The 27,251-nt window shown below is 42.3% G+C and overlaps 1 protein-coding gene across 1 annotated transcript in view; it reads right to left on the bottom strand.

Annotated features, from left to right (window-relative positions):
• The window catches only part of Fam135b (family with sequence similarity 135 member B), a 175,987-nt gene that overhangs the window by 27,165 nt on the left and 121,571 nt on the right, over positions 1 to 27,251 (bottom strand). The window contains exons 7-11 of the mRNA XM_055626711.1: positions 25,214 to 25,367; positions 22,539 to 22,588; positions 13,265 to 13,420; positions 12,438 to 12,511; positions 4,193 to 4,347 (exon numbers count right to left, since the gene is read on the bottom strand). Coding sequence (XP_055482686.1) covers positions 4,193 to 4,347; positions 12,438 to 12,511; positions 13,265 to 13,420; positions 22,539 to 22,588; positions 25,214 to 25,367 — 589 coding nt within the window. The remainder of the gene's footprint in view (positions 1 to 4,192; positions 4,348 to 12,437; positions 12,512 to 13,264; positions 13,421 to 22,538; positions 22,589 to 25,213; positions 25,368 to 27,251) is intronic.

Here is a 27,251-nt window from a genome sequence, read left to right as displayed (position 1 = left end):
AGCATAAACAGAGGGATATGACTATGAACAGGCAGAGATAATCTGAAATATGGATCAGCTTGCAAGCCGTGAGTGAGTTTGTGACAAATGTCGTAGGGGAAAAGTTGTAGATTCTTGGAAAACAAAATATTTATAAGGCCCATCCTTGACTAAGAGACAGGATGCAAGAAATGGCAGTGAGGAAACTGTTGTCAGCGTAATAATTTGGAGTTGTCATTAAAACTGTGAGAGACTGAGAAGAACAAAGCATCTCACTCAGAGAGACAGGTGGAGAGCCAGACACTGGCGACTGGTGTTAATTAATACCCGTTGGCCCTTGGCTTTAGTCCTTCAATGTTTTACACCTCCCAAAATAACCCTGTAGTAGATACCCTTTTGTTCAACTTCATACACTAATGGTTGGAAAAAATATTTGAATATGATCACTGTGATGAACTCAGTTGTCTTGCAACAGAGTATGGACTCCCAGGAAAACTACGACAATTTCTGAAACAGAGCACATATTCCTGCCTTGACTCTAACCACAAATGCACACAAATATTGCAAATAGAAACCAAACTTGTGTACATCCCATTTGATGCTACCCTGAAAGAATGTACTAAGAATGTGTCTGACAACCTTGGCAACATAAAACTATTTAGGCCACCACACTCTTGCAGAAAGAGGAAATAGTTCAATGTTGTATTAAGATATTTTGATTTGGATTAAAAAACCACCCAATACTTTGTAAAAGAACAAATCAGTCAAGAAAAGCTTTGAAATTAATAAATAAGAATTAAGAAAGTTTAGAAGAAAAGCTTTGAGTTTTAAGTGGGCAAGCCAGTAATGCTTATGAGACAGCAGTAACACATCAGGTCAGGGCTTTATGGGGGACACCCTGAGGAGACAGTTAGACAGGTAAGAGTAAATGTTCACTGTACCTAAATAATTGAGACTACAAGGCTGATGTTCAGGCCACAGCTTATGACAAACAATGCAAAGAGAGATGTACTATTTAACTTATGTGTGACATTTAGCTTTTGTTGTCAACTTGATACAATCTAGAATCACTTGCGATGAGAGTCTTTTTAATTTAATTTTATTTTATTAATTACACTTTATTCACTTTGTATCCCCCCATAAACCCCTCCCTCCTCCCCTCCCAACCCCACCCTCCCTCCCCTTCTTCATGCATGCCCCTCCCCAAGTCCACTGATAAGGGAGGTCCTCCTCTCCTTCCTTCTGATCTTAGTCTATCAGATCACATCAGGAATAGCTGCATTGTCATCTTCTGTGGCCTGGTAAGGCTGCTTCCCCCTCAGGGGGAGGTGATCAAAGAGCAGGCCAATCAGATTTTGTCAGAGGCAGTCCTTCTTCCCATTACTATGCATGGGCTACATCTGTGCAGGGGTTCTAGGTTATCTCCATGCATGGTACTTGGTTGGAGTATGAGTCTCTGGGAAGGAACCCCACAAGGAGAGCAACAGAACCAGAAATTTGAACATAGGGATCAGAGTCTTAACAACATATTTTCTACATTGGCTTGGCCTATGAGTGTGTCTGTGGAGGGCTGTTTTCATTAAGTTATTTGATGTTGGAAACCCAGCCTACTATGGGTGGCGCTGTTTCTTAGGCTGGGGATTCTGAACTATATGAGTAGAGGAATAGAGATGAATACAAGCAAGCGAGCAAGAGTACAGCGTTCATTTTTTCATTGTTCTTAACTGTGGTTATGATATGACTGGTTTTTTTACTTTCTCAGAGTGATGTACTTTAGCCTGGATCTGTAGTCTGAAGCAAGCATCTTTCTCCCCTAAGTTTTTGTGTCAGAGTGTGTTATCACAGCACCAGAAATGAAGCTTGGACAATGATGGCTTACAAGAACCTGGGTAAGCAAATGTCTGCTGTCATATCTCCTCATGTTAAGACTCGAGACCCAAATGAGTAACATGGGTAGAATGCAGTACATTGGAAGACCTTGTGGGGAAAATATATATAGTTTTCAGCTGAAGCTATGGGCTAAGAGAAAGTGTAGTTGATTCAAAATAAAATAAAATAACCTGATAGAATAACATGCACGAAGACTGAAATTTATGCTCACTGCAATATTTATCAACATCTGCAACTAAAATGACTGGGAAACAATCTACATCAAATTCTGATGGAAAAATATCAGAGGTTCTTATAATTCATGCTTAATTTCCTCAACTGTTCTAAATTGCTGGAAGTTATGTAACTATAAGATGTATTAATGAAAACACAAGCATATAAACAAATGCACACATGTGCGAGCATGCGTGTGAACACACACACAATCTGTGCATTTAAAGAAACTAATCAAGAGGGAGGATCCCGACTAAAATGCTCAATCCCCATCCCGAAAGGCAAAGAGGATGGACATCAGAAGAAGAAGAAAACAGGAAACAACCTAGGAACCTGCCATAGAGGGCTTCTGAAAGGCTCTGCCCTGCAGAATATCAAAGCAGATGCTGAGATTTATGGCCAACTGCTGGGCAGAGTGAATGGAATCTTATGAAATAAGTGGGAAATAGTAAGATCTGGAGAAGACAGGAGCTCCACAAGGAGAGTAACAGAACCAGAAAATTTGAACACAGGGGTCTTTCCAGAGACTCATACTCCAACCAAGTATCATGTATGGAGATAACCTAGAACCCCTGCACAGATGTAGCCCATGACAGTTCAGTGTCCAAGTGAGTTCCATAGTAATGGGAAGAGGGGCTGTCTCTGACATAATCTGATTGGCCTGCTCTTTGATCACCTCCCCCTGAGGGGTGAGCTGCCTTACCAGGCCACAGAAGATGACAATGCAGCCACTCCTGATGAGATCTGATAGACTAAGATCAGAAGGAAAGAGAGGGGACCTCCCCTATCAGGGGACTTGGGGAGGGGCATGCATGAAGAAGGGGGAAGGAAGGTGGGATTAGGAGGGGAGGAAGGAGGGGTTTATGGGGAATACACAGTGAAAAAAGTGTAATTAATAAAAGTTTAAAAAAAGAAAGAAATAAAATTAAAGGAGTACAACTGAAAAAAAAAAAGAAAAGAAAAAAAATGTTTAAAACATCATTGAGTTGGAGGTTTAGAGTAACTCAGGATACACTCCACTTGTCATACACTATCTTGACGCTAGATGTCAGAGTACAACTGGAATCCAGATTCGTGTTTGCACTCTTTGTCCCTCCAAGTCATCTAGATCCCGGAATACAAGTTTCCAGTTTCAGAGTTTCTGAAATGTAACCATTTTTCTGTGCTTTATAAAGCAGCAAGCAAATTAGTCTGGCTTAAAACACCTGAGGAACGTAACAGAGCAGAGCTGCAGAGGCTGCACTCTGGAGTTGAGTATATACCACACACACACACACACACACACACACACACACACACACACACACAATTTAAAGGATTAAAGAAATAAACCATTTTGTTAAAGTTTAGTTAAACCATTAATATGGCACTTGACATTTTCTGCTCACAGCTGTGTTTCTATGGTCAAGTTGTGAAAGAGAACAGAATAGGGACGTTCATTTCTTTGTGTTTGGTCATTCTGCAGTTGGTCTCAGGGTTCACTGAAAAACAGTTCTCAGTGTACACAAATAAAAGGTACAACCTTGTTCTTTTACTCCCTGATACAGTTATCTGTTCGTAGATTCCCATAGTTACACAGACCATTTTCTCAAGTCCTTGACCTGCCTTGTGGCATTAAACAGGTACTTGGATTACATAGTGAGTGGCCAGCTAGAATGATAGCAAAACCTTACCCAAAGGAACTAAACAAACAACCACTACCACAACAACCACCACAACGGAGGCACTAACTCAGTGCCATTAAAGCTTAGAAAGAAATGGCTGTAGTTAAAACTTGAGATAACAAACGGTTATCACCAGCCTTTGATAGCTCTTGTGTGTCTCTGTGTGTGTGTGAGTGTGTGTGTGTGTGTGAATGATGTGTTTGTGTGTTACTCTGTAGGTAAAAACACAAGCACCAGAGACATTTTTGAACCAGAAAAGTCCATGTAGGCCTTAATACCAACTCTTCTTTCACAATTCCTTAACTCCAAAGGAAAATGCTGCATCCGTTTGCTTCTACTGTTGTGAAGAGCGGTCACCAGAACTCCAGTAGCACTAGTTAACGCACTACTACTTACCCGGGAAGCCTAATTCTTGTTTCTTTTCAAAACAACAGAGAAAGACAAACCTGAGGCAGGGCAGTCCACATATCTGTCCTCAAAGATAACGGGCAGGGTGTTCCAGTCACCGTCAATATCCAGGCACTCTGCGGGCAGTGGGGGCATGCTGGTGAGGTACTCTGAGTTCCGGATATCCAGAGACAGCTGGCTGTGGGTCTGGGTCCTGTGGAGAACACGGACAGGTAATCACCCACTCAGGACCGACAGTTTTGAATAGAATCTTATCATTCTAACCCCAAGAAAGCATTAGCAGCGCTTTTAGCACATCCTGGCAAGGACCATCTTCGTGCCCTCCAACCACCCTACCCCTCTTCCCCCCTGCCCGATGTAGTAGTCTCCTTTGCTGAGGAACTGATCCAGGGACTAGCATTGGTGCAGTGCATTGTGGGATTGGCTTACACAGGCCGGTTACGAGAAGGTAATTAGCACTAGGCTACTGAAAGGCAAGCTAAGAAATGGCTACAGACCTAAAATTTGTGCTTTGGAGGAGAAAGTTAAATTTACTCATCTATTACTCCAGCATCTTTAACTTTTTAAAGTACTTAGAGTCTGAGTCGTATTTGATACATCTGAGTTAAAAGCCACCTGAGGTAGCTTCTTTATTATTACGTGGTTACTGACAACTTTTATTAGTGTGTAAGCCACCATAAATCAGGAAGGATATACTTTCTGTTTCCCTGTGTGGGGGGGGATTTTTCAAGCTCATATTTAATCTCTATGACCTAAACATAATTCTACCAAAGAAGAATTTGATTTCAGAATCTGAGGTAATTACTACTTTATGATTTAAAAGTTGGGAGGGGCATGCTATTTTAATTCCCTACCCAGAAGAGATTAAATTCTTATTATGAAAAAAAAACTAATTAATGTTTTATATTTGTATAGAACAACTAAGTCACTATTCCCTAAGGAAAGAGGACTTCTAGGATTGTAGATTTGGGAGAAGACTGAACATGTGTCTGCCGGGCTACCCGCCTGCTGGCCTGTACCTCTTTATGTAACAGCCTCCACTCTAGACACTCCCATGTCACTTCCCAGCCATGTGGGCCATATGTGTGTATGAAGTAACTGTAGCTGTGTAACCCTGCACAGATTCATCACAAATTCTAAACATTATATCATCACCATCAACAGAAATACCACGAGATCAACACATACACATCAGTGATTTGTGGCATATATATGATATAAATATTAATATAATGTTAATTATGACAGCATATATTCATTTTTATAGATTAAATATGTTTGCTTATTTTTTCTATTTTCTAGTTTCACCTATAGTAATAAAGTGAGAAATTTTTCCTCTTATTCAAAGCTTTATAGAAGTTGTTGCAACTTTATACCTATTTGAATATTTAATTATTTGGATGTTGTAGCTGGATATTTAAATATTTTGTTTCATTGGGTCTGCGCTCTATTCCACCTTTGCTCTCCTAAGTATGTAAAGGTGTATCCAGAAGACTCTGGCATGTGAACTGATGATAAGCTTGCCAGATCTTGATTTCAGTGTGGACAGGCACCATTTGATAGGCTGAACAGCACAAGGATGGACAGAATGAACATTTTTTTTCCCCTGAAACCAGGATACATTTGTTTTCTCCTGTTATCTGACATCACTATCCCAGGTTCTCCAACTTTCAAACCATGGGGCTCATAGCACCATCCCTAACCCTCAGGTTCCTTTACACATGAAACTGGTCCCCTGGTCCCAACATCTTCAAACACCGCTTGCTTCTCTGGCTCTCTGGTTTCCATACTGATCACAGTGGAGCCTGTCAACTTGAACCCGAGGCTCACTAGTTCAGCTAACTGACTGATCAACCAATTTCAAGGATCCTACTGTCTCTTCTTCTGCAATGCTGGCATTACAAGTACTTGCCACGACACCTTGCTTATTACGCCAGGGCTGGTGATCTGAACGTAGGTCTTCTTATGTACATAGAAGCCATTTTCTTAACTGAGCCTTCTCTCCAGATCCGGGGGGGGGGGGAGGAATGTCCTTTTAACTGTTAATCTGTGTTGTACATGCTCCGTGTAACTAATGACTTCAACACTTCACTCTCACCAAAGACAGATCGTCTAGACAGAAACTAAACAGAAATGCTTAAACTAGCAGATGATGTGAATCAAGTGGACGAAACAGATATTTACAGAGCATTCCATCCAAAACCAAAAGGATGTACTTTCTTCTCAGCACCGCACAGAACCTTCTACAAAACTAACCATATAATAGACACAAAGCAAACCTCCACAGACAAGAAAATTGAAATAAACTCTTATAACTTATCATACCACCATGGATTAAAGCTGGACTTCACCAACAACAGAAACATTTGAAAGCCTATAAATTCACAGAAACTGATGACTCTATCCAATGATCAATGGGTCAAAAAAAATTAGAAATAAATTAAAGACTTTCTAGAATTCAATGAAAATGAATGCATGACATATTCATGCTTAGGAAACACAATAAAAACAGTGCTAAGAGGAAAGTTCATAGCACTAAGTTCCTTCATAAAAACTTGAAGAGATGTCATACTAGCAATTTAAAATCAAATCTGAAGACCTCTAGAACAAAACAGAGCACACATGCCCAAGAGGAGTAGATGACAGAAAATAATCAACATCCATGTTGAAATCAATAAATTAGACACAAAGACAACAATACAAAGAATCAAGAAAACCAACGCTGGTTCTTTGGGAAATTCAATAAGATAGACAAATCCTTAGCCAAGCAAAGAAATGGCAGAGAGACAGTACCCATATTGACAAATTCAGAAATGAAAGGGAGTCACAAAAAAAACAGATAGTGGGGAAATCCAAATAATTATTAGATCTTACTTAAAAAGCCTGTACTCCACAAAATTGGAAAATCTAAATGAAATAGATGAATTTCTTGATAAATTCCAAAGTTGAATCAAGATAAGGTAAACAATTTTTTTTGTTTTATTTATTTATTCTTTTTTAATATAATATATTATATTTATTACAATTTATTCACTTTGTATCCCAGCTGTAGCCCTTACCTTTGTCCCCTCCTAATCCCACTCTTCCTTCCTCCTTCATCTCCTCCCATGACACTTCCCCAGTCCACTGATAGGGGAGATCCTCCTCCCCTTCCATCTGACCCTAGCCAATCAAGTCTCATCAGCACTGTCTTTCATAGTCTTCCTCTGTGGCCTGGTAAGGCTGCTGCCCCCTCAGGGGAAGGTGATCAAAGAGCCAGCCACTTGGTTCATGTCAGAGACAGCCCCTGTTCCCTTTACTAGGAAGCCCATTTAGAGAATCAGCTGCCATGGGCCACATCTGTGCAGAGGTTCTAGGTTATCTCCATGAATGGTCCTTGGTTGGAGTATCAGTCTCAGAAAAGATCCCTGGGCCCAAATTTGGGATTCTGTTGTTCTCCTTGTGGAGCTCCTGTCCTCTCCAGGTCTTACTATCTTTCATAACATTCCCTGTACTCTGCCCAAAGTTTGGCTATGAGTCTCAGCATCTGCTTTAATACCCTGCTTGGCAGTCCTCTGTGATGGACTCCTGTTTTGTTTCTTGTTTCCAATGTCTATCCCATTTGCTTCACAGAAAGAGGATTGATCATCTTACCCAGCGTTCTCCTTCTTACTTAGCTTCTTTAGGTGTACAGATTTTAGTATGATTATCCTATAGTATATATCTAATATCCACTTATAAGTGAGTATATATCATGTGTGTCTTTCTGCTTCTGGGATACCTCACTCAGGATGATCTTTTCTAGTTCCTACCATTTGCCTGCAAATTTCATTGTTATTTTTTTTTTCATTTCCTTGTTTTTAGTTGCTGAGTAGTATTCCATTGTGTGAATGTGCCACAATTTTTGTATCCATTCCTCAACTGAGGGACATCTGGGTTGTTTCCAGATTCTGGCTATTATGAATAAGGTTGCTATGAACAAGGTTGAGAAAATGTCCTTGTTGTATACTTGAGCATCTTTTGGATATATTCCTAGGAGTGGTATAACTGGATCTTGAGGTTGCAGTATTCCTGATTGTCTGAGAAAGCACCAGATTGATTTCCAAAGTGGTTTTACAAGTTCACATTACCACAAGCAATGGAGGGGGGTTCCCTTTTCTCCACATCCTCTTCAGCATGTGTTGTCATTTGAGTTTTTTATCTTAGCCATTCTGATGGATGTAATAGCCCAAAACTGGAAACAGCTTAGATGTCCCTCAACCAAAGAACGGATTAAGAAAATGTAAATTTACACCATTGAATACTACTCAGCTATGAAAAACAATGACATCATGAAATTTGCAGATAAATGGGTGGGACTAGAAAATATCATCCTGAGTGAGGTAACCCACAAGCAGAAATGGGATGTACTCACTTATATGTGGATATTAGCCATAAGGTACATGATAGCCATCCTAAAATCCACAGACAAAGAAGCTGTGTAACAGGGAGGGCACAAAGGAGGATGCTTGAATTTCACTCAGAAGGGGAATAAAATAGACACCTGAAATAGATGGATAGAGGGATGTGGGTGGGAGAGAGGACAGGGAGGGGAAAAGGTGTGGGGATCAGGTGTAGGGAGAATGAGAAGGACTGGGAGAAAGAAGGGAATTTAATGTGGGAGCATCTGTGGAACAGGGAAGGCTTCTAGGAGTCTATGGTGGTGACCCTAGCTGAGACTCTTAGCAGCAGTGGATATGGAGCTTGAAGTGGTCACCTCCTGAAGCCCCGTAGGACTTCCAGTGGAAGGAGGGGGATGCAAACCAACCTATAAAACCTTGTACCCTGACAACCAATGACTCTTCTAACTTACTAATTATATTATGAGAGAAAGCCCGCCTTCTGCCACTATTAATGCTATACTTGCAGACAGGAGGCTAGCATAACAACAGTTATCTGAGTGGTTTCACTCAGGCACTGATGAAAACCCAAAGCCAAACATCAGGTGGAGCTAGAAGAATCTTATGAAAGAAGAAGGTTTGGGAGAGCCAGAGTGATCAAGGATACCACAAGAAAATGCCTACAAAATCAACTAATCTGGGCCCATAGAGGACTACAGAGACTGACCCACTATCCAGAGAGCATCCACGGGACAGCCCTAGGTCCTCCACACATATATCACAAATGTACAGCTTGGTCCTCATGTGGGGACTCTAGTAGCAGAGCAGAGGTTGTCTCTGTTTTATGCATTTGAGCCCTTTCCCCTAACTGGGCTGTCTTGTCCAGCCTCAATAGAAGAAGATGTGCCCATTCCTACTTGATATGCCAAGGAGGGTTGATATCCATGGGAGGTCTCTCCTTGTCTGAGAAGGAGAGGGAGTCATAAAAGGAAGGGGAGAGGTAGGAATTGGAAAGAGAGGAGGGAAGGACAGTTCTGATCAAGATGTAAAATAAATAAATTAATTAAAGAAAAAATTAAAGAAATTAAGATGGTCAACTGGGATTTGAAATGCTAACGTCCAGCTTCATTTTCATGCTAATAAACCATGAACTGAACTTTTCATGAATCGGCATTATTTTGTGGTGCAGAAGACACGGCATGAACTAGTCTCCTGCCCCTCTCTTCTACCTTCCAGTTCCTGCTTTCCTCCATCACGTTGGTCTCAGACTGAGATCATTAATAGAAGGTCTTCTTGCTTCGTAACCAATGTGCACAGCCTGAGTTGCTATAACCACAGACTGAGGTCAAATGTTACATCCTCAATTATATTTTTTTCTCTTTGTTAAAATCAGACCACGACCCTCACACAATTTTGCCTAAAAGGTAGTTGATGCTCGTTTGCAGGAATAAGCTGTATGTGTCTCTTTCTAGCTTCATACATCATAATAACTCAAATAACTTGAAACATTGTTGTGGGGAATTCACATAACAACTCCATAAATGCTTTATAGTACATGGCTTGGTTTTGGGATTCTGAAAACTAGTGTTCAGCCATTTATGAGAGCACCTGCCATACCCTTTCTCATTCCATATTCCCTTATCTTGCTTATTTTTTTTACACCTGTAACTACCTGAATGAGTGAATTTACGCTTCCTATTAGTTAGGTAGAATTCCTACAAGACCTCATCTCTAGTCCACATGGACAATTAATGGTCATTCATCAATCACCATCTATATTTACATAACCATTTACACAGAAAGGTCTCTGGCTTGCACTGTTTGCACTCTGTGTGGATGTTCCCATTTTGTCCTTTCGTCTTTCACTTTTGACCATTTTATGGTGACAGAAACTATGAGTAACCCATTGATTTCCTTCCTTGCTGCTTGATAAAATGTCCTGCTGTAAGAGGCTTATGGGAGGAATAATTTTTTTGGACCTCATTTCTCAGTTATAGTCCACCCTTGCAGAGAAGTCACGTCAGCAGATGAAAGCAGCTGGTCAGTCACAGGCAAGAACAATGCTTTCTCCACTTTCTATATTCCAGAATGTCCTGCCCAGGGAATGGTGTCACCCATATTAGGCAGGTCTTTTCAACTTGATCACTGTAAACAAGAAAATCGCCACAGACACTCCCTCAGGCCAACCTAATCTAGACAAGCTCTCATTAGTACTACCTTCTCAGCGGATTCTAAATTTGATAAAATTGACAAAAACCGACCATCACAATTAGCTGCAGTTGAGATTAAACTGACAGCAGGAAAGTTAACTTCTCAAGGACTCACTCACTGTACAGCACTGGATACCCAATGTTACGAGGACTTTGCACAGGTGTCCAGAGGGCTGGCATTCTAACCAAATGATGCACACAGATTGTGATGCTTAATTTTCATTGTCAACTCAACTAAACTGAGAACCACCTGGGAGAGACACACACTCTGGACATGTCCGTGATCAATTTTCCAGGGTGTCACTAATGATGGGAGAACCACTCTGAACGTGGTAACATCAGTAGGCTGGGGTCCCAGTCTGAATAAGACGGGTCAAAAAGAGGAAGTGAACTGGGTACAAACATTTCTTGTTCTGCTTGACTTCGATGCCTTGTGACAGCTGCCTCACTCTCCTGCAGCCTTGACTTCCTGTCAGGATGACCCTTCAAATTGTGGGCCACCCTCCTTTAAGTAGATGTTCTTTGGCATTTTAATCCCAGCGATGAGAAAATTAATTAGTACAGAAATCAATGGTCTCTGTGACCTTCACTTCCCCATGAGTTCACACTCTCTGAGAAACATGGTTTACCCATAACACAAACTCCACCTTTTCCCTATTTTGTATAGACTTCCAGGAATGCATTTTCCCCCCTATATTTCTGAATTTCAGTGTTTTGTTCAGTGGCCCTCGAGGTTATATTTAACTTTAACAGATTTGTTCTTCCAGTTCTAACTGTCAAATTAGTCAGCCGGTTCTAGCCTGAGACTTGAAAAAAATTAGTGAATGAATGAATGAGTGAATTAATGAATAATTTCATTGATGTGCTTGTAGAAGACCTCAGTGATATCTTAACAAGCTATTTTCACAAGAAGATGCATTTTCCTTGCTGTCCCACTCACTCTCAGAACCAAAAGCAAACACTAAATGTCACTGTAGTTTGCATACACAATGAAACCTGTGGAAGAAACAGGATTGTATACACTATAATGAAAGATTTACAGGTCTCTCTTATGCAACACAAAAATTCCATCAGCCTCTTCTGATGGATGCACTGTGGCCTCTCAAACACGATCCCATTCACCATTTCTTTTAGACGAACAGGTTATTCAAAATGAAAATATTGGTGGTCATCAGATCTCAGTGTGGTTTCTGCCTGTCTTCCCCAGGGAACCTAAGAAACCTCATCTCTCATCACCCCTTGAACTTACTTGAATACTTTTCAGTACTTTCTGAAAAGAAGGCAATCATAGAAAGGCATCAGTCCTCCTGATTAGAGATCTTGGGTTTAATTATTGTGCTAAATATATGTTTTAGCTACTGCACCATAGGGCTTTTCTGACATAGCATGTGCCCACACTGCCTGCTTCCATTAATTTTGCAGACTTGGCACAGATGTCGGCAGAGGCTTGGGAAGTCTCATTTCGTCCTGATAGACATGGAACAAAAGAAACCTTTGGCTATTGACCTTTCCTGCCACCTGCAGCCCGTGCCTCCCTAGTGTGAATACTTTCTCCACCTGCACAGTTTGTAGACTGAGTGTGCAAAGGGAAACAGAGTGTCTGTTTCACAGCAAGAGAAGAAAAGAAAGGGAAGTCAGAACAACAACAGCAAAGGGCTGAATGCCTTGGGTGGCCACTTTAACGGGATGAAGTGGGTGGGCAATTTATTACTTACAGGTTTTCCTGAAAGGTCAAGACTGCAAGTTTTTGGTGCTCCATGTAAAAGAAAGCTTCAGAAAACCTTCGGACCTGAGGGGTGACAACGTAAACAGCTTAATTCTTCAAGTGGAGATAGCCTCCATTTTCTAAACTTGAGAGTCTGGAGATTAGGTGTGATCTTTTCATGGGAAGAAAACTGTGCCTGCACACAGAGGACTGAAACAAGAGGCTTCCCACCCTCCACATAAGCCTACACATCTTTATAGCACTTAGCTCAAACAGTGTAGTATGTGTTTTTAAACTCATTCCTGTTCTGCTTTGATCTTTATAAAGTATTACTCTCTCTACTAGAATCTGAGATATTCCCAGGCCGGCATTTTAAATAAGTGCACAATGTGGAGAATTCCTAAAGCAGTGGCATTTGCTATGTGTTCTGTGGACTCTGATTCTCTTACAGTTATTTCTCTTGTGCAAAATGAGATCCACATTAAGCCATACATATTAATACCTACACCTACTGAGTCAGAATGAGGCCAACACTTTACATCGAAAGCACTTTTTCCTGAGTATTTTGAGACACTTGTAATAGTCAATTGTATAAGCTCAGCTATTATCAGATATAGACAAGGAATGTGTCCATATCTGGACTGGACAGAACAGGACTGGAGTAGCTAACTGGGTTTTTGATGTCAGAACGCTTGTTCAGTTGAGTGGGACCTCTGTTGAAAGCTATAGATTAACACAGTGCCTGAGCTGCTTACTCTCAATGAACCAACTTTTGCAAAACTTCTCCTTAAGTATAAACACATGCAGTCAGAGAGTTGATAGCACTGTACAATTTACCCTCAAAGTGTGATGTTCCTGGGTGAGATAAGTGGTCACTTGAGAGTGCAGGGTCACTGTGTCCAGGAATTGTGTCCACAAAGCCATCAGATTGGAAGCCAGCCAGGCAAGATCCTTGCTGATCTGCTCAGCTATCTTCTCTGGGTTGTTCAGCATCTGGAGGGGAAAACGGTATAAGTCAAAGACCTAGCTCTTTTGGGCTGCTCCAGTCCTCATTCTGGGATCATCAGTTAGCTCCTCTGTCCCTTTCCACACATGGTGTAATACCATATTATGATGTATCATGACACATGTGCTTTAATGCTACATTATTATAGCAAGTGTCTCATGCTATATAATATAGAACTGTGTAATCCTGTTCCTTTGGATGTGAGAGTTAAGAGAAGCAGCAATGAGAAGAGTAATCTATTTGGCAGTTCCTGTCTATAGATTAACATTCAGATCCCATGGTCTCATTACAAGGTTAGCCTGTATCTGTCTATCCCCAATCTATGTTTTCCCTCTCCATGCATGTTTTAAGTGAGGCCCATTTCTGTATTTCCAAAAAATGTTTTGTCTAGTATGTCATCTCGGCTTTTATATACAGTTGCTCCCATTTTCAACTCTCTACCCCAAACTTCTGATCTCATGACCTTAGAACCCATTTTCCCCAAATATCAGCACCTAAGTCTTTTATCCATTTTTCATGGCATTTGCACATTGCACCAAAGAGAAAGCAGCCATCGCCTCCTCCCTCAGACCCATGCACTCAGGGCAGAGATCTTTGAGCTAGAATCTACCCTGCATTTCCTTAAACTCTGAACTCTGTGCTTTATAATCACAACGGTTCCACTTACTAATGTTTATCACTTGGCAGGAGGACAACCATAAATTTTATACATGCTTCACATTCAATTCATACAATTATCTTTTAGGTAGAATATTATAACCATCCTTTCACAGAAAGCAAAATGACAGTGAATTAGTAGAGCATCTAAAATCCCACCCAACTAAGATTTAACTGGATAACTATATAACCACAAAGCCATATACTCAATCTCAGTGGGTACTTAAAATACCTCTGAAGACAATACAATTCTCAGAAACCCAAAATACTTAACTATCTGGGTCATTAGACACACTTTCACTGGCTTTGAGTCATCAGTATCTTCTTAACCGTCACTTTCCTCTTCTTATGGAGGATTTCAGGTTACCTTAATTACAATATGAGTCAGACTACAGTGGGCCTAAAGCCTTTGGTGTAGGTTCTTTTGGTAAGAAGATGGTGGAGAAATAACTGTGGCTTAGAATGGGGAAAGCCATATTCTAAGGGCATAAGGGCAAAAAAAAAAAAAAAAAAAGTTAAGAAGATGAAATGCTCCTCTGAGGAGTAACAAGAAGCCCGACCACTGAGCTCCAGGCTTCATCAACACACAGAAAGCAATTAGAGGGCATCTTCCTGGTCTTGTTTGGAAAAGAAGGACATGTGCTAAGTTAGAGAGGGCCTCTGCTGTTGTAATGGAAATCATAGGGATATGTCCTAGCAAGAATGGTATGGAGCTTTCACAAAGCCACAGCCATTCAAAGCCAGTCTCTTTCCCTCCGTCATCCTGTGCCTCAGTTTCCTTATTAAATACACAAATAACAGCATCTAGATACAGTTTTGTAATTGTTGTTATTGAACTGAGTATTAATTCTGGATAAAGACAGAGAAGGTAAAGGTTCATATCTAAGAGTAAGAGGTTGAAGGAGATGTTCCCTGCACAGTGAGGCTCTTAGCACTTGGAGATACTTGCTTTTTTATTATTATTATAACTAGCTTCCAGATGCAAGGCTCCAGTTACACAGCATCTTCTAAAACGTGTGTATACCCTTTCATGACTATTGACAGCTCAGCCACATAAGTATCATGAGTAGTCAGAGAAAGAGAAGGAAAGGTTCAGGGGAGTGGACCTGAGGGACAGGATATATCACTGGGAAAACTCCAGATTGCAAAGTGGAGCTTTTCAATGAAATCCAAGTAGCTCATACTGAGATTCTTCAACCAGAATCTTCACTAATGACATCCAATGTACTATATCAACACTCAGCACTATATTGCCACTGGGAATGATTCCCACCTTATCCAAAGTTATCACACCTCTTACCAAATGTACCACCATTGTCCTAACTGTGCTGACTCACCTAAAGCAGCATGCTTAGGCCTGGCTATTTGCAACACCAGACCATTGTTCAGGCAGCATCTTCCCTTTGGAATGGCTTGTCCTCTCTTTTCATCTTCTTATTTACTTTCTTGTTCTGTTCATCACTTCAGGATGCTCTATCATCCACCAGGGAATGACTAGGGAGTCAATTCTATTTCCTGGTATTTATGACAATACTATTCTATGCTATCAGTCTAAGGCTCATTCCTCTCTTTCGAACTCTTCTTGACTATGTGCCCTTGACCTTCCTAGACCATCCTAATGGCCCCTCTAACAGAAGTGTGGCTTGTTCTACTGCCACTGCCTCAGTTTGTCCACATTTTCAGTTTAACCTCTCAGTCTCCCTACTTCCAGCACCCTAGGCAATAAATAATGTGAACTCAGCAACCCTTTAGTACAGAAATAGGTGGATTAAAATCTCTGAGAGATGTCCCATGTCTCAATTATGTAGTCCTGCCTTTCTGGGATTCTGTTTATGCCCTCTAAGCACTCCCCCTCCACCAGAGTAGCACTGGCAGACATAGTATGAATTCTGAGTTCAACTACCATAGGTGAAGATGGAAAAAAGAAAGATTTCATTAGACAAGTCTTTGGGAGAATTATTTTCTCCATAGTTGATTCTATAAATAGCTTCAGATGAGATTACAGAGGCTTCTAAGTAAGCCAAGGGAGGACTTTCCTATCATTACCGACACATGGAACTGTATAACTACACATGACAGGTATGGATAGCTTTCAGCAGCAGGTGAGGGAGGGGCCTTACCTGCTAACAAGCAAGTAATCATGGCACATTGCTTTCACAGGGCCTGGGGCCTTTGGTGGAGACTCTTTTGATAAGAACATGTTGGACAGGTAACTGTGGCTTAGAATGAAGAAAGCTCAGCGACCTACTTTGACTATTCCCAAAGCCTTGATCGTTTGGGCTCTAACCACATTCACTCCTCAGCTGCCTTTCCCTTTATTCCATGCTCAGTTTCTGCTACATGGTGTGCTACATTCTGGGAAGCCAGAAAGTCGGTAGAATAGTGTAAGTGTGTGTGTGTGTGTGTGTGTGTGTGTGTGTGTGTGTGTGTGTGTGTGTGTGAAAAGGGGGCCTTCTGGGCATCTTTGAACCATGCCTCCTTGAGCTTAAAGTCAGTTCTTCCATAGCAGGGACACGAAAATTCATCTGGATCAGGGCATCCGTTTAGGCCATCAGCTTCTAAGGTTGCTTCCCAGTTTGAAGGAAGGTACTCTCAAATCCTCTGTTGTGGTTAATTTCAATTGGCAGCTTGATGAAATCTAGAATCACCTGGGATACTGGTTTCAAGCAATGCCTGTCTGCAATGCCTGTCTAGGATTACCTTGAATCTTTACATTGAGGTGGAAAGACACCCCACCAACAGAGGGCAGCACCATTCCCTGGACTAGAATCCTCAACTGTACCAAAGGAGACAGGGAATTCAATGCGAGCACTTTTCGCCCCGTGCTTCTTGACCTCAAGGCCTTACTGTTGTGACTTCCCACAGTAATGACTAACTTCCTGGAGATGTGAGCCAAAATAAACTCTTTCTCTCTTAAGTTGCTCTTGATGGGTAGATTTATTAGAGTAACCGGAAAAGCGGCTAAGATCCCCTCTGACAAGAGGTGTGGCTGACACAAACAAATCAAAACCCAAGTCTCACTTTCTTCCTAAGTCCTTATTTTGGGGTGTTCCCCAATAGAAGGGAGCAGTTCCAGGAGCAACTACCAGATAATTAAATAATTCCCAAAAGTTCATGGGGATAAATACCAGACAGTATTTTGTTCCTTAGAAATGTCTTAAGTTGTTGTAACTGAAACACAAAACTGACCCTAACCACAAGGCTTACTTACCAGTGCTGCTCAGTGAGAGTCAGGAGGCTCTCCAGTAAGGTGCACACTTCCATGTTTGATTAATTTGTGCTGGGAGGACCCTCAGCATCTCCCCACCCAGATTTCCAGTCTAGCATCTCTATTTGTATTTCACGTTCTACACATCGCAGGAAGTCGGTAAAGGTGCACGTGCTCACACTCATGTGTGACCTGTGCTTCACACGAAAGTTTCTCCCACCAAGTAAAGATGCCCTGGGAGCTTGCTGCTGCAAGAGAACTCGGGATTTCTATTGTCTTAATCACCTGAAACCAGCCACCTCATCACTGCCCTTAGCAGTCAGGCTTGGGATGAACACCTTCACCACTGCTCACCATTGGCCAGAAGGTGGCGGTGTCTCATCTCTAAGCAGATCCCAACTCTGTGATTTGCGAGGGTTACTGAGTATCCAGCTGTATTGCCACCAGTCAATTCTCAGGCCAGTCAATCCATTAGGAGCAAACTAAGGGGTAGAATGAAGCCCTCACCCTTCACCGTTAATAGCTCGCACCCATCACCACTCAGAGTTTCTTACCTAATAAAATTCTGCAATAAAGTGTGCTTAGAAAAATTCCTGCAGCATCGAGAGAAGTAAGAATTCAGTGGGACACACAGAAACACACACATGCACATACACACAGGAAATGAAAGTAGAAGAGAAACTTGAGAAGAAGAATTTCAGCCAGAGAAGGAGGGGGCATGAAAGAGGGTAGTAGACGGTAAACTAGAGACCATTAATCATATACACACATGAGACTGCCATAGAATTGAAAAAAGTAAAATCAAGAAAACCTTCCCACAGCCTGGGACTCTGCTGTAAGGGGTGGAGGTGAGCACTGGCCCTCTTCGGAAATAATTCTGATGAAACTGTTGACAGTTCTGCCTTCAAGTCTCTCAAGTCATTGCCATCATCAGAGGTGACAAATTGCCATAGAGGAAGGTGTCCCAGAGACCAGAGCCACAGTGTTCTCTACCATCAAGGGGAAATTGCCATTGCACCTTGTCACGCTTTTGGTAATTTCATCCAAAAGATTACCTGAGAATTGGCTGAGAAACTTTTTGTTGTTGTTGTTACAATTTATTTGCTTTGCTCCCTCATCTCCTTCTAGTCCTAACCTCCCTCCCTCTTCTCCCCCTATGCCCCTCTCCTAGTCCACTGATAGGGAAGGTCCGCCTCCCCTATCTGACCCTAGTTTATCAGGTCTCATCATTTAAGGAAGCCCAGCTTATTTGTATCCACTTGCCACTGTGAATGCATGTTTGAGCACTTCCTTTGTGACGAGGCTGCCCTCTGAACCTCACTGTTGTCATTGTGGATAAAACCATTGTCATCCTTCTCAATTCAAGTTCTCTGCTGGAGAACGCAGGTGCATTTCAGTCTTTTGTTCCTGGTGAGGAGCACCCCAAACCCCTGGAATCTCCACAGCAGTAAGAGGATGAGTGCGTGCCTGCAGGCGTGCGTGTGTGGGTATGTAGGTGTGGGGTGCGAGAGAAAGAGGGAGAGACAGAGAGAGAGAGACAGAGATTTTGGTATTAAGTCTTTTCTAACAAACTCCTGAAGTGGATCTTACTATCCCCTAGCCAGCTACAGGCTAGAAACTGCTGCCAGGAAAGCCAGCTCATGGTTAAGAAGTGGGTATTGTCCCCAGATATCAAGGAAGGGAGAAGTGTTGGGGATGGAGTAAATTACCAATGTCCAGGACCTAATCAATCACATCTCTTTCCTGGAGCCTCCATGAGTGAAAAATTAGTACTGTCTGTTCTAGCAAAGGGTCATATAGAAACAAATGTCATTTAAAATTGTGAAGAAGCCATTTGGCAGAAATTCAAATTCCTCCAGCGCCAGCACTTACTGAAAAAAAAAAAAAAAAAACATATCCATAGGTCCATGGCCTCCCAGAACTGCACTCTGCCTGTCCACACTCTGGTTTGACTTATGCAGCAAAGTCAGAGTGTGAGGCCAGGCTCGGACCACTTAGTGAGAAAGAGGATCCCTTTAGGGGAAAAAAAGCCCACTAGGACCCCACTGGGTGTGCTTGCCTGCTTGATGAGTCATGGATATGCACCCTTCTGCAGAAATGAAATGTTTTCCCTTTCTGGAACAAGTTGGACTGTGCGATAATTTTCTTGGAGGTCCCAGATTGGCTTCTGACATAAAGAAACCATCTAAGCCGGAGATTGGAAAGCCTCCAGGTTGGTGAATGTACCCACCTGCCTGAAGTTTATATGGCTTGACTAAGGAACAGGAAGTCCACTCTTGGCTTCCTTTTTAGACTTTGACCTATGTGTCCTTCATCTAGCTCTTCATTTATGCCACTTGTAATATCTTTTATAGTAGACTGGTAATGTTTATAAAACTGTTTCCTGTGTTCTATAAGCCATTAAAGGAGATAATCTAACATGAAAGGGGTATGATTACAAAGTCTACCTGACAGCTGATTGGTCAAATTAGGATAGTTCCAGAAACTGCTTCTGATGGGGGACAGTGTTGTAAGACTGAGCCTTTAACCTGTGGAACATGATGCCGACCCTAGGGAGACAGTTAGAATGACACTACATGGTTGAACATGCTATTAGTATCGGAGAACTAACTGAAGAAGATGGGAAAACCCCACATGCACAGATGTTGGAAGTTCATTCTTCTATACCTGCTCCAAAGGATTCACCATCCTCTCTTTGCATGAGTCCCAGTGACTTGGAGAATTCGTCCAGGCCACATGGTGAATAGGACATTCAGGCTTCTTAATTATTAGTCTCAGCTCCCTCTCTGATGCTTCAGTCAACCTCTTCCTTGTAGAGCTCAGGCTTCTGACCCTCCTGCAGCCCTGAACCAAAGACCCTCCCCCTTCAGATCTCTGTCACTGCCCTGGTGAAAAATCGCAAAGCTTTGGTATTCCCTCAGTCCTTGATTTCAACGGAGCTTCCTCTTTAGAGCCCACTAAAATCTTGTTTCCTCCTGAAAAGGATTACTGACACACTGTCTGGGATCCCATCACTATCTGCAGTATCTCTGTCCGGATACTGTTTCATTTGTGTGCTAAATAGCAATGAAAGCCCAAGAGTGACTAGAATCCTTCTCTAATCTTCCCTCCAGGGGAAGGGATCACCACTAAGTCCCCAGAGCTGACCCTGGTGCTCACAAGTAATGGGAATTTAAACATGCCAGCTGAAGTGGATCCAATTTCACCTGGTCAACAGGTGCCATAGCTCCTAACGAGATGCTTATGAAAATGCCAAAGAGAAAAGGGGTGGTTGGCTCTTTGACAACACTGCCTGCCAAGGACCCATGCATCACTAGAAACTACTCAGTAGAGGAGAGAATGCCCAGCAAGAGCCCCATGGTACTTGTGGCAATCAATGGTGTGGTTGGCTCCGTCTGCCCTCTGTCCTGTACCAGGCCCCATGTGCATAGGTCAAACTCTACTTCTATTTTTCTGTCACCAGTTTTGTTTCCTATGGTAGCTTTGTGCTGGAGAGCGAAAGACTCTGCCACATGGAGACTGATGTCTCTACTAGTCCTATGTCCCTGATAACATTGTGACCTGTTCCCCAGTCCCTACCCTGTGGAACATAGTAACATTTATTTTACAGAACCTTCTGTTGACTAAATGATGACGCTTTATGCAATGCTCACCAAATAGCAGCCAGCAACAGGCAGGTGCGTGCCACATTTTTAGCTAAAAGAGAGACCAAAAAAACCCAGATGTGTTTTATCTCTGTCTGTGCTTGTGGTGTTTATGTGTGTCCAGATGCCCTCCATGTCTATAATTATGGAGACCCAGAGTTGACATTGAATACTTTATCAGTGGCTCTCCACTTCATTTATTGAAGCAGGATCTCTTGCCAAACCCTGAGCGCGACAATTCTGACTAGTCTAGCTGGACTGCTTGTACCTGGGATCTCATGTATTTGAAGCAGCCATCAGGTCTGGCCTTCCCACTTTCACAAGTGAGTTCTGGAGGTCTGAAGCGTGTTCTTCATGCTTGGGCGGCAAGCGCTCTAACCACTGAGCCATCTCCCCAGCCCCTGTTCCTGCCTCACAGATAGGAAAACCAAGATTCATAAAGGTGAAGTAACTTGTCAATGCTGTAATACACAGGTCTGGTTTGCAGCCAGCTTCCAGCAATGAGCAGCTGTGACACTCCCCAAGTTGACCAACCTCCTGCCAATACTAAATTCCTCTCCTTTTGAAAGGACAGGGGTCCTTACCCATGTTCCTGAAGTGTGGCTGTCCCACTTGCTTTTAGCTATAAGAAAGCGAGGCCAATTAAAACCAGATGTGTGCTATCTCTGTCTGTGTCTGTGGCGTTTTCCTTTCTGCACATATAGAGGTGCACGTGTGCACAGGTGTTCATGCATGTTTATGCTTCCGGAGACCCAAAGTTGACACTGAGTGCCCCAGGGATTGTAAATCACAGCAGGTGACTCAAACGGACACACACTCATTCCCCACACACTCTCCAAGTGCACGACTCTCGTTTCCTTCACAAAGCTGGAACCAAGTTCCCAGCATGAAATTATTCCCTTTTGTTCTGTAAGTTTCTTGAGTCACTCTCCTTCCCTGGCGAAAGCTTAAAAACCAAGAATAAAATGTTCTTTCTTAGGAGACCCAGGGGAAACCTAAATACGTCCTCTTGGTTGCCCAGGCTTTTGCTTAGTGATCACTCACTCCACTGGGTACAGAAGTCACAGAGGTAACAGTGAGATGACACACTGAGGACCAGCGTCACCCCAGACGGTGCCCTGACCTGTGGATGATTTGGATGATGACGCTTTTAGGGATCTGCAGATAACTTTGTCTTGCTTAAAAGGGTCGAAGTCATGAACGGCTTCACTTGAGTGTATGCAATGTTGGAGTGTGACCTTTTGACATCTGTAGTCTCTACCCATGTACAGTGCTAATGCTGTCATTTCTGAAACTGCTGCTTATGAACAGCAAAACATTATTTGTTTTCCTCTTCGTCAGTCATGTTTCCTAACGTGGCCTCAGACACTGTCTGTTTATAGACACAGAAGCCTCTCAGCCCTTTGCTCCGGAGGGCAGATTTGTGGCCAGACCCATCCCCCATCCCCACACATCAGTACCTGTGAATTCACTTGTTCTCTTTGGGGAAAATTGTGGCTTCAGTGACTGGCATGCTGTGTGGCCAGCAAAACCAGCTTGGTCCAGCACTGTAAGTACCTTCCATCTGTTCAGATTCAGGGTCTGAACTGTAATTACCTGTAACTCTGAGCACAGCTGAGAAAGTGTTTCTTCAACAGCAAGGGCCTCTGTGAAGGAAGAACAAAGACCACACAATTAAACAGACCCCACTTAAATGCTGTACTTGCAAACTAAAGGAAAAGGCCTAAATGTCATGAGTTAAATGGTAAACCCGAAGAGAGACAAAGGCAACTCCAGAGGACTCCCTGATCAGACTTTGAAAAGAGTCAGCTTCATTTGGTACCATGGATTGAGTGCAAGAGAAACCCACTGTGGAGTGCAGAGTGGAATTATAAGGTACAATTGACCTCTTAGTGTGTCTACCATTTTGAGTTTCCCCAAACAAGTTTACATTTATTCATCCTTTTCCAGATGCATGTCCACAGGCATGTGCACATTCGCACACATACACATGAACATACACACATACATGCGTATGCGCATATACATACATGCACACATACACAAAGAGACTCTCACAAACACAGATTTTTAACAGAGCAAACACGGATTTGTGTCTCCACCTTGAGGCTGAAAAGAAGCTGCAGGAAGAGAAGTGGCAAGCCTGAGTAGAGGGCAGACTCCAGGGAACTTCTCACTAATGAGCATCATAGCAATCCGGGCCACCCACAGTGCAGCCTGCTATGCACCAGCTTGTCAGCCTGAACCAGTGACCTCCAGCTATTAGTGATTTAATGGTCAGAGTTTTGATCATTTTTGAACTCTCTCCTAGCTCTCCAGTGCTAAGCTGAGCCATTGGCATGCAGTTGTACTGGCTAGGGCAACATAAGCAATCTTTTAGCACCTCTGTGTCCTGGTGACCCTCCCATCTGACCAGTTACCTCAGGTCGATTGACCCAAAAGTTCAACAGACTTTGTCCCTTTTCAACAGGACTATATCCTAAGTGTCCAGCACAATGGCCAGTATAGAAGATACTCAACAAAAATATGTTGGAAATATTTTAGTGAATAAAGAAACCTTGCTCGTTTTTTTAGGTTTGATCACCAACTGCTGCTTAATAAATCCTTTTTCTTTTGAGCAATATAACTGGGCTCTGACTCTGTACTTCTTTGCCTTGTCTTTGTGGAGCTGTAGGTCAAACCCAGGATTTAACATCTGCAAAGCAAGTACTGTGTGGAAGAGTCACAGCCTGAAACACTTGTAATTTTTTTTACAGCCTCTATAAAATTGGCTCCCGAAAACACCCAAGTCAAAGACTGCTTCATTCAAAGACCTGGCTGGCCACTGGCTTGGCCAAGGGTCATGACTCATAAGAGTAGATGGCAAGAGGGTCTGAAATCAATGTAAGCAGTACAAAAACTCCTCTGCTCTACAGACTAGAGACAGAGCATAAGGAATGTGAGGGAGAGCCAGCTCTCACAGACCCCATAGTCTGTAAAGAGAAACTTATATATATGTCATTGTCATGCAACCTGCTTATAATACACCTGCCACAGGCGCTACCAATGGTATGGCTCTCACAGAAGTTGGTATACAAAGGAACAGACAGAGAAATAAAAACTTAGTGGGATTTGGACATTGACATATGTAATATCCTTGAACAGTCTCCCTGTAAAGCCTCTGATCCAAAGGACTTAGACTGGAACCACAACATGTGGCATACTCTAATGGAGGGTGGCAGGACTGAAGCACCCTTCCCCAGGATCTCTGTCATGGCTATCTGTTCCTGTATGGCTTTGAGTAGTCATTTTACTTCTCAAGTTTGATGTCTCTATTTACTACTCAAGTAGGATTTAGGCTCACTAAGCTCCATGATATCTAGTTTTGAAAAAAATCTATCTGTCCCCATAACCAAATTTAACATGTCAAAGGAAGTTCTAGAGTACTTCACAGGATAGACCAAGGAATAATTAGATACATACAAATATAATAGATATGAATGGCTGTAGCTGTTCATATATGTGTTCATGATTTCTTTCTGTGTAGTGCTCTTTTATGAAGCTGTTATGCATATTTATAAGTTATAACTCTATAATTGGTCTTAATTATTAAATACTATAAACTTGTAAATTATTCTATAAAATGTGTTGTGTGAAAGAGAGAGAGAAGAAACAGGGGGGAGAGAGTGAGGGAAGAAGAGAGAATCTAAGTTTTAACCAGTTGTAGCTTGTGGCCTGGAAAGGACTGAAGGACTCAAGAACCTTCTGCTTTACTTGATTAGACAGTCACCTTAGATTATGAAGTTGGGTTCTCACCAGTGGGGCGAGGTTCGATCTACCTACTTCAGTGATGGAAGCCAGGAACTATCGTGGCTGTGTTTTGCTACTAGCCCTGTCTGGGTTCTGGCACATCCTTTTGCAAAAATAACTGCCTTGTTGAAATATTTTGGCTTTGTTTGTATGTTCCTTTGTGTGATACCAAAATTAGTTCTAACAAAGGCAGCTTAACATTATTAGATAAGATGCCAGGTACGTAGTAGGTGTTCAATAAATATTTATTTGGTACATAAATGAATGAGTGGATGCCTTAGAGAACTCATATTTGTTCTTATTGCATTTGTCATTATTCTAAATAATCTCTCTTAATACAGTGAGGTAGAATCCAGAGAAGTCTAAATGTCTAATCATGTTTTCACCATGATCTTTGCAAAAGCATAGCACCTTTTCTCCATCCACACTCCAACGTAGAATGTCAGCTACTGAACTGAGATTTTCTGCTCCTATTCCCTTACCCAGCTTCATGGTGGGCAGCTCAGGAATGTCTCTCATGATGACTAGAAAGTAGAGCCGGAGGCCCCGATAGGCATGGAGCAGCAGTAGACAGAGGTCCCGATGCCACTTGTGTGCATGCTGTATGCAGTTCTCCGAGGGGACATAGAAGCTTCCCTGAAGAGATAGAAGAAACAGAGCTAAGAATTTCATGCCTCATCCTGGCCCCACAGTGCTCCAATACTCCACTCAACATTTACAGAATAGTTTGAGCTTCAGAACAGCGGGTCTGATTTTTAGAAAATAGGAAGACTCTAGGAAGAAAGGTGGTTGAGTTTCTTCTGTATCCTTCCACATAGAAAAAATAATGGGCATGTCATGCCTCTGTTGTATCATATTCAAGTTAAGATATTAACAGTCATAGTATTAAAAAAAAACAATGGTAGAAAATGATGAGCAACAAGCAGATAAGACTGACAGTGCCCTTTCCAGGAAGGTTTGTGACCACTGACTGCTGCCCACTCACCAGCCACTTTCCCTCATTTCCAGAGAATGCACTGTAAACACGGTTGAAGGACAGAAGAAATGGAATCCATTATATGAGTGAGAGGAGGATTAGAAAGACCACTGGGTGAGGAGCAGATTGTGTTTTACAAAGAGAAAGTAAAACTATCTTATAAAGCAGTAAAGAAGCATGCAGTTGAGTCCTCCATGTTGATTTACCTAATGAGAGCTCATATTTGAGCTCAGTTTCAGAATGCCTGGCACAAGGAAATCTCTTTGAGGCTGTAGACCTGGTAGAAAGACAATATGGTCTTGGCAACGAACAGAAAATGCTTAGGTCCACAGTGGACTCAGCATGGGGAAAAAGTGTAAACAAGAGTTTTGTTTATCTTTCATAGGACAATTTGTCACTCTAACCTCAGAGAGAAAGACATTCCAGAGTGTTTCGAAGGAGAAATTTGTTCTAAGAGCAGAGAAAGGAATCATGTGGCAGGATGATAACTGTGGAAAACTGAAGACATTGAGGGGTGGCAGGAACATTTGGTGGTGTTACACACCTGCTCATTCATCCACTTCCCCCCTTGGTTACAATGGAAGCAAGCACTGGCTCTTCATGGTTCCCTGCTCCTGACCTGCCCATTCTGGAGGAAGATTTGGCTAGGCACAGGATGAGCTCAGTGTGTGTCTGCATGGCTGGTGATTATGGAAGCTTCTTTCCCATGCAGTCTCTGATCATTTTTTTTCAGCATAATATTGTTATTGATTCTTTGGCAATTTCACATCATACACTCCAATAACACCCACATTTCAGTCCTTCCATATCAGCCCCCTCTGCCCTTGTGATCGCCCCTGCAACAACAACAACAACAAAATAAGTCCAATTTGTCTTATCTATATACTCACTGGAGCACAGTGAAACTCAGTGGGCTTTCCCTTCAATAGAACTGAGTCAATTCCTCTCCAGCACCTGTGTTGCAAGCCATCAGTTGTGGAGAGCTACATATCAGTAGCCTTATCACACTTTCTAAAGAGTTCCCTTCAATGGATTTATGTTTAGGCTGTTGCATTTTTGGGGGGTGTGGGGGTAGGTAATTGGGGTGGGATGGGAATAGAGGCTGTTACAGAAGCCATCCATGTCCCTCTGTCTCATCTGTGCATCTATAGTGACTGATATCATTGCCAAAGTAGCTTCCCTGCACTTTACTGTCAGCAGGAGCATGGACTGTGGGCTTTCCCATTATTTCTGGTGACAACACAGATAATGAACATAGCACCCAGCTACAATATGAACATGGATATCAACATGATCTCAGGTGGCAGCATGGGGCACTCCCAGCAATATGGCTCCAAGTGAGGCATGGCCCTTGGACATCAGCATGGCTTCAGGCTGCAGCCTGAATCATGGACATCCACATGGTATTCTGTTGCCACACAAGCCAGGGACATCAACACAGACCCCAGTTGCAGTAGGACTATGGGCAAAGAAGAGAAAGATGAAGAAGAAGAAGAAGAAGAAGAAGAAGAAGAAGAAGAAGAAGAAGAAGAAGAAGAAGAAGA

The sequence above is a fragment of the Psammomys obesus genome, unplaced genomic scaffold, assembly GCF_907164565.1.
Source record: "Psammomys obesus unplaced genomic scaffold, mPsaObe1.curated_primary_1811, whole genome shotgun sequence".
Lineage (NCBI taxonomy): Eukaryota > Metazoa > Chordata > Mammalia > Rodentia > Muridae > Psammomys > Psammomys obesus.
The sequence above is the reverse complement of the archived record's forward strand: the minus strand, read 5'-3'. Positions and strand labels throughout refer to the sequence as shown.